We start from the raw sequence: 8067 nt of genomic DNA, 5'->3' as shown, positions 1-8067 counted from the left end.
CAAAGTTAAGGGGCACAACTAGTGTAACCAACCTAACTAAAAAAAAGGTAATTTTGAGAGTTTATATTAAAAAAATATTATCAATCATTAAAAAATTTAGGTATATATTTATACATGTTTTAAGAATACACAGTGAAATTTTTGAAGAAAAAAATTAAATATTTTTTAAGTTATCGTCGATCTCCAACCGCTCGACAAAAAAGGCCCTTCACTGCTGCAGTGATTTCGGCCTTCTACGAGGATAAAATTTAAAAAAAAAATTCTAGTTAAACTAGATAATATTGTCTGTAAATGAACTATGATAAAGAAAAAAAATCAAAAATTGACAAAATGACGGCGTTTTTTTAAAAAAGTCGAATTTTACCCAAAATTTTGGTCGTTTTTGGACTGCCAAATTCGATTTTTGATCCGATTAAAAAATCGATAGTTCATTTACGGAGAACTATTTTATATAACTTGTAAAAAAATTGATAGTGATCGGAACATTTGTTTTTAAGTAATCGCTGCAGCAAATTCGGAAAATGCTGTTTCGAGAGAAAACGCGTTTAAAGAATAAATGATCGATATACTATATACTTATATATACTCTTTAAATGCCTGTAACTCAAAAACTATTTAAGATATCGATTTAAAATTTTGGTATGTTATTTTTAAAGGTATAACCTATTGAAATATGGGAAAGTTTAAATAGCGATTTTTTTTAAATTTCACACTAGTTGTGCCCCTTAATGTTTATTAAGTGTGCTCTATAAGATCTTGCTAGTTTTGTGCATAATTTTTTCAAAAATGTGTGTGCACATCTTATAGATTTATAGGTGTTTATTACAATTTTTTTAAAACATTTGTTTATATACCTCCTAACAAATAGTATGAATTAAATGTTAGAAAAATTATTCAACTTAATGGAGTAAAATTGAGACTAAGACAATAGTTTAATTAAGGGTAGTTCATTATTCACGTGATCAATTTTTAAGGATGTTTGGACCCCTCCCTCCCGCTTGGTGGTACATGGTGATGTTCAAAACTACCCCCTCTTTCCGATTCAACACTACGTGTTTTTTAGTACTTAAAAAATTGGTAAATTTTCGTAATTTTTTGTAAAACTCTTATTTGCTTTCAATTTTCACGTGATTAATGAATGACCCCTTAGAAACAAGCGTTTTGTATGTATAATCATGGTAAATCGAGCAAATAAAGTAGTGAAACTACTATATTTGTACTGATTATACCCGATTTATATGAACAATACACACACACACACATAGATATCTAATAATTAAAACAATTTTAGTGAAGAAAATGTATTCATTGTCATACGTTCGGGTCCTGATTTGACCCTTTTTCAGTGCATACAAATATTTTAAAAAAAAAACAAATATTATGATACACCAATTAATATCACAACAAGTGATTCCAAATGTATAACATGTTTCGATAAGAAGAGCTTTTTAAATCTTTACATTTTTTTTATTTTTATTTATTTGATGATGTCATATAACTCGTTGTGATATTAATTGGTGTATCATAATTTTTGTTTTTTCTGTTTTTTTTGTTTAAATTATTAGTACGCACTGAAGATGGGTCAAATCAGGACCCGAAACGTTCGACAATAAAAACATTTTTCTTCACTAAAATTGTATTAATTATGTGCATATAAATGAGGTGTACTCAGTACAAATCTAATTCTAATCTCTAATAAATTTTTTTAGATGAATGCCCAAAAACAACTCTATCATAATATTTTACCATCTGAAACTTTATATACACGCACACACGCATATATATATATATATATATATATATAAATTCTTAAATTTTTTTCAGGATTATTATCTAATTTCTGCGTTGGAAAGGCTTCAGAGTTTTTTCCAATATTGCTTATGCATTATATTTAACGCAGTTCCCAATTTTCTTCTATAACATAGGAATAGCAAGACAACCTATGCATTATAACTTTTACAAGTCGTAAGTATTAAATTTAAATTAAAGTTTATATTATAACAATGATAATAATAATATTTTAAATAATATTATAATATGTTCAGTTTCCGTTGGGTGAAATGACCTTTATATTCATGGCATCAATAGCAATGGCATTGCTTATAGAATTCCATTCTTGGAAATAAGGAAAATCATAGTCCAAAGAAGTAAGGTAATTAATTTAAAAAAATAATTTAGTCTTTCAATTTATTTTTTAAACCAATAATTTTAAATGAATTATGTTAATTATTTATTCCAAATTTTTAGAATCAAGAAATGGCCATATAAAAACGAGTTGATTTCCTCAAACAATTTTGATTTTCTTAAATTAAGGAAATCTAAAGATATGTGATGAAACATAAAGTCCAATATATCTCTAATGCATAATTTACAGTAAGTATAGTTAATAGTTAGGTTAATAAATTATATTAATTATTAATATTTAAATTAATTTGTGATATTTAATTGTTCAATAAAAATACATAATAAATTTTTAAGAATCAAATTATTTATTAATTGTTTATTTTTTACAAGTCTAGTAATATTAAGTGCATACAGGTGTGTAATCATGGTCTAATTTGCTGAAATCAATTTGGTCAAATATTTATGTCCATGAGGTCGAAACGTAAGAAATATGTAATTATAATCTAATAATATATGTACTCGTTTTATGAACTTCTATTATCATTCTACAGATCTTCACTTTGCTACTCATATGTAATAAATTACATTAATAAATTGTGTAGCTTCGTTTATTTTGTAATTCTAAATATATATGTTGAATAACTTATATAATAAATGATAGAATGACATCAGCGTATAATCTATCATAAAAATTATTATAATTAGGCCTAAAACTTAACAGTTATACGATAGAAATAAATAATTTACAATAAATACTAGTTAGGACTAATGATGATCACATTTTATAGTACCTAGTTTTTGAAATAAGCAAATCGAAGAAATCGTAAAAAGATTATTCGTGAATTATTTTCTTAAAAGATTTTGTAATAAGTCCAAGTATCAAATGATTTAAGATTATGGATATAAATCGCCTACATTTAAATAAATTGCGCAATTTTATAAGTTTATTTATTATTTTGAACTAAATTAATTTGAAATATTTATGTATCTTATGTCATATAAATTAGTCAAGATTATCTGGAGCAAGCTCAGAAATTAATGAATATTTATGAATTTGACCTAATATTTTTATTTTATTCATTATATTATATTAGATTATTTTCAGAGGCTTATAAAATGTTAAATTTTTTCCAAAATTTTGGTTTTTTATTGGTAAGCAATCGCAAATGTGGCGTTAATTAAAATTTTTACCGAATGATTTTTTCAAAATGATTTCAGTATAAGTTCATCCAAATGCTCTAAATAATTTTATTCGATAAAAAATTTAAATTTTCTAAAGCGTATTTAAAAAAAAACATCGTTTTATCAATGATAATTGAACTATTACAAATTTTCAAAAAATATTCACCAGCTATCAATCCATGATTTCACTCAATAAAAAATCAACTAAATTTGATCCAAGAAGATTGCTATTTAAATTAATTTAAAATTAGCATGTGTCATGATTGTTGCTTTTATAATTTTATATGAAATCGAATTAATATTTAGCTAAAATTGGTATTTAACAAAAATATCATTTAGTACTTATTCATCTGTACTCTGAGACGCAAGTTTTTGTTAAGTTCTTTATTTTACAATATCAATAGTAAAATATGTTTTTTAAAATTTTTATCAGTTATAAATTTAGATATATTGATTCTTTTAATGTTGAAACGCTTTAATATATCCATTCTGAATTTGGTTCCAATTTTTTATTATACAGTAATTACATATACTTTTATAGTAATAACTTTTGATCAAAAATAATCATCTTTGAAAGTTATTCAAGGTTTCGGAGTCTGTATGAAAATAGATTAACATTTAAGAACGAACCTCTATTAAATCTACACTATGATTATCTGTCTTTTGCTTTTAGTTTTTTTAAACTTTCGTGTGCAAGATAGTAATAAGGAATATTTAATATATTATGTTTTAGTTTAAATTCCCTGGTGCTTGCAGTGCCAAGCGTTCTATCATAATTTCTCATAAATTGGTTGAAAAAGTGTGAGAACTTTAAAGATTCACATACTTGACTACATTTAATATAGTTACAATAAAGATTATTCGAATTAGTAAAAATAGTTATATTTATATGAATCAATTATAATCATCTTATGGCAAAAATTTTAAGGAACGATTATGGGATAATTTACAAACGATAAGATGCTATGCATGGTTTATTGGTAGGCATGGATTTTGTCACATATAAAAACACAATTTGAATTTGAAATATTCACAAATAGTACAGGAAAATTAATGATCTACTGACATTTTTATATTATCATTTAAATTTGAAGAATTTTATTCATCAATTAAATTTAACCCTTCTTTTACAAATGTCGTCCATGGACGACATCCACTCAACTATCCCTATATATGAGGTCGTAAAATATGTTAACAAACGTCCAAATTATCAAATCTTTTGAACTCATTCACAATTTTCAAATTTACCCATATTCATTCATTATTTTTCTTAAATTATTTATCAATACCTAATCAAAAAATAATTTGTTTCTATCTGATTATGAGCTGATTTTGGGAAGAGAAGAATTCTAATGAGCTACCGTCTTTTCTCAGATCTTTTACTTCAAATCAGATTGTTATTTATACCATTTTGTTATAATGTTATAACCATTTATTACCATTAGTGTTACTCTTATATGTGACAAATCCATAAATCTGTATCATGCATCAAATTTGCAAATTTTTCTTCAGATTTATTATTAAGAAAAATATTAAAAACGCCTTAAAACTTATAACAAGGGGTGCTCTAATATATGAAACGTGACAAGCATATAATAAATTATTAATACTTATTATAAGTTATTAAGCTACAGATCTAATATATTATCTTTATTATGACTCACTTAGACTTTATTCAAACGTGCATTCGATATGAATATAATATTGGTTTATAAATATATAATATAGTATTGGTGTTGTTGCTGAGAAATTTATAGACCAGAAATTCAAACTTTTTATAAGAGATGCGGCATCTCCATTATTTTTTTATAATTACTTAGATTCTATGTAAATATATTTAAAAAATTATTAAGGATTTATTCAAACATCGAAGTATTGGGATATATGACTATCATACATTTGAATTATATAAAATTGAAAGTATATTTAGGTGCATAAGTTTCTTTGATGACATTTATAAATTTATATATAAGTCATAAGACATTTGCTTGAGTTTACATATTAGTAGGACAAAACGTGCCATAAAAATTAGTTTCACTTATTTGAGCAACTTATGTGAATATATATTATTTTTATGCTCATATTTTAACACTCGACATAATTCTGCTTGTATTAACTAATATTATACTTAATATTTATTATATTAATTAGAATAAAAAAAAAAAAAACAATCATCTTTAATGGCAAAATTTTTACTCTTAGAATATGAATAAATATTATGTGAATTATTTCAGGTTTGTTCAAGAGTGTTAAAATATTTACAATAATTAATTAGGAAACTGCTTTCTTATATGTATTTAGTAAATTTTATTTATTATTATTTAAGTATTTTGAGGTTTATTCAATATATTCTCTCAAAATTTTTTTTCATGGCTTTGAGTAAACCTTTTTGAAATTACGGTTTCGTAAAACCTTTGGAAATCTATTAAAGTTAAACATGTATTATTATATGAGAGGTAAATTTATAAACGTTTTAGAAAATTGACGTATAAAAACATAAATAATCTTGGTATTAGTCTATTTTATTTTTACATTTGAAACCTACTATTTTCAGTATGCCTATATAGTTTCAGCAAAAAATAAAATTTGGGTACATTGGTGGGTAAAAATCACTTGATTGATATTATTAGTTCACCAACAGTTTCTGAAACTCGAAATAACTATCAAAAGCTCAAAATCCTTTAAATTTGTTCAATTAATGGCTATGTTTCAATTTTTACTAATTACATGTAAGAAAACAAGTTGCCCACTTCGATTTTGTTATTGAATTATTCGAGACAACAGGGTACAATAATATTTAAAAAATCGTATATCCAGCACTGAAGATAAAATTGTCCATGATCAATTTTGACCATGCCATTTTAGCATCTACGTTATATTTTATCATTGGGAGCCACGTCTGCTGAAGACAAACTAAATTAATCTTTGGAAAACAGACTACAAAGGTCAACATTGACTATTGAAAAATTAAAAATTACGAAAAGTCATCAGTAAAATCTTAATATTGATTTTGGATATTGTATTTATGATGTCAATTGGACCCATCCATTGATGCTCCTGTAACTGGGAACAGCGCGGATTTATTAAAGAAACACATAACGAGATTCCCTTGTTACATTCCTCAATCGAAATATAATATTAATATTTATAAATTATGTTATTTTTACAAATACAATACATGATTTAAATTTATCAATTGCTTGTCAAATATCGCTCTTGTATTAAATAGTACTTTACTAAAATATAAATATTTTTTATTATATATATTTATAGTGAGTTTCAAATATTAGGTGCTACTTATAAATAGTTAGATATATTTACATTATTTTGATATCCAGGCGATTGAATGAGATTATTTTATAATTTTTTATTCACCACGATTTTTAAGTATAATCTTTTACAAGTGTGGGATTGTCAGATGCTAAATTCTATAACACTACATTATTAAGTAATTTTCTTGCTAATTTATTATACAGTTTGTCATATATTATATAAATTAGTTTATTTAATTATTAAGAACCACTTTATAAAAGTTACATGATTTAATAATTTTAGTTTTATCATAAAATACTAAACGATAATATTATTCATATTAAAATTGATTTCAGTTGAAAAGAGAATAATGTCGATTATTTTGTGTTGTGTCAGCAAATTGTATAATTGAAAAAAAAAACTGAGAAACAAATTAATAAAAATTAAAACAACGTGCAAATAGTTCACTATGATGACTAATCAATATCTTAGATATTTATTAGACAAAATTATAATATCTTTATGTTCTTGTATAGCTCCTAAAACTTTGGATAATGAGTACAAATTATGTCACAAATATAATATTTATTTTTAGGAGATATACAGAAAGAATTTAGTGCAATCCTGAATAGAATAAGTTTGAAGTTTAAGTTTTGATGGGTTTAATTTTATTTCTATTATTACCAAATATCAGCAAAGTTGGAGTCCTTTGAACAGATAATTGGGGTTTATCACATTTTTCTACTGACACAACACAAAATTCTGACAATAATTATCAAAATGCAAATATATCCATAACTCAAGCAAAGATCATCTGGGGGCAACAGATGAAATGGCTTGGTTATCAAAATTTTTAGGCAAAATGTTTAAGATTGTTAAAATCGTATATAATATTAAATTTTTATTTATAATACTGAAATAATTTAATTTTTAAATATCTATCAAAAATCTTATATACATAAGTATTAATAAAATATTCTAGCAGCGTCATATTTTTATATTTACACAATTGAAAGCATTTGTACCCTGTTTACACCTTTCTATCGCAATCTTTCAGAAATTCACATGCTTTCGAATTACTAAAATTACTAAAATGGAATGTAGCACTAGGTAATTGATATGTTGTAATAAATTTGTGGGCTTATTATTTACATTATTAATATCAATAGTTATATTACATTATTCGAACAAATAGATAAATCTGATTCAATCGCCTGGAACATCGACAAAATATCACGAGATAAAACTTGCTTAGATAATAAATATTTTTATTTTAATTTATATTAAATAATAGAATATTAAAGCAATGAAGGTGATGATTTTTTAGCCATCATTAGTGCTCAATACTACAATCCTTATAGTATTTGAATTTATATAACAAATAAAGAAGCACTAATGAGATTCATTTCGCATCAAGAAGAAATATTAATTTGATCAAAGCTTAAAATACTAATTGAGATGTAGAGATTCAGAAAGTTAAGCCTTTAAATGAAACAATAAAACTACTCA

The 8067-nt window shown here is 24.3% G+C and overlaps 1 protein-coding gene across 1 annotated transcript in view; it reads right to left on the bottom strand.

Annotated features, from left to right (window-relative positions):
* The window catches only part of LOC113370953 (eye-specific diacylglycerol kinase-like), a 53007-nt gene extending 50457 nt beyond the window's left edge, over positions 1–2550 (bottom strand). Inside the window, exon 1 of the mRNA XM_026611619.1 lies at positions 2537–2550. Within this exon, the coding sequence (XP_026467404.1) occupies positions 2537–2550 (14 nt within the window). The remainder of the gene's footprint in view (positions 1–2536) is intronic.
* Positions 2551–8067: the final 5517 nt, after the last annotated feature.

Source organism: Ctenocephalides felis, unplaced genomic scaffold (assembly GCF_003426905.1).
Source record: "Ctenocephalides felis isolate EL2017-DRISC unplaced genomic scaffold, ASM342690v1 CF-g0.4_SCAFFOLD_01492, whole genome shotgun sequence".
NCBI lineage: Eukaryota > Metazoa > Arthropoda > Insecta > Siphonaptera > Pulicidae > Ctenocephalides > Ctenocephalides felis.
Note: the sequence above shows the minus strand (reverse complement) of the source record. Positions and strands in the feature narration are given on the sequence as shown.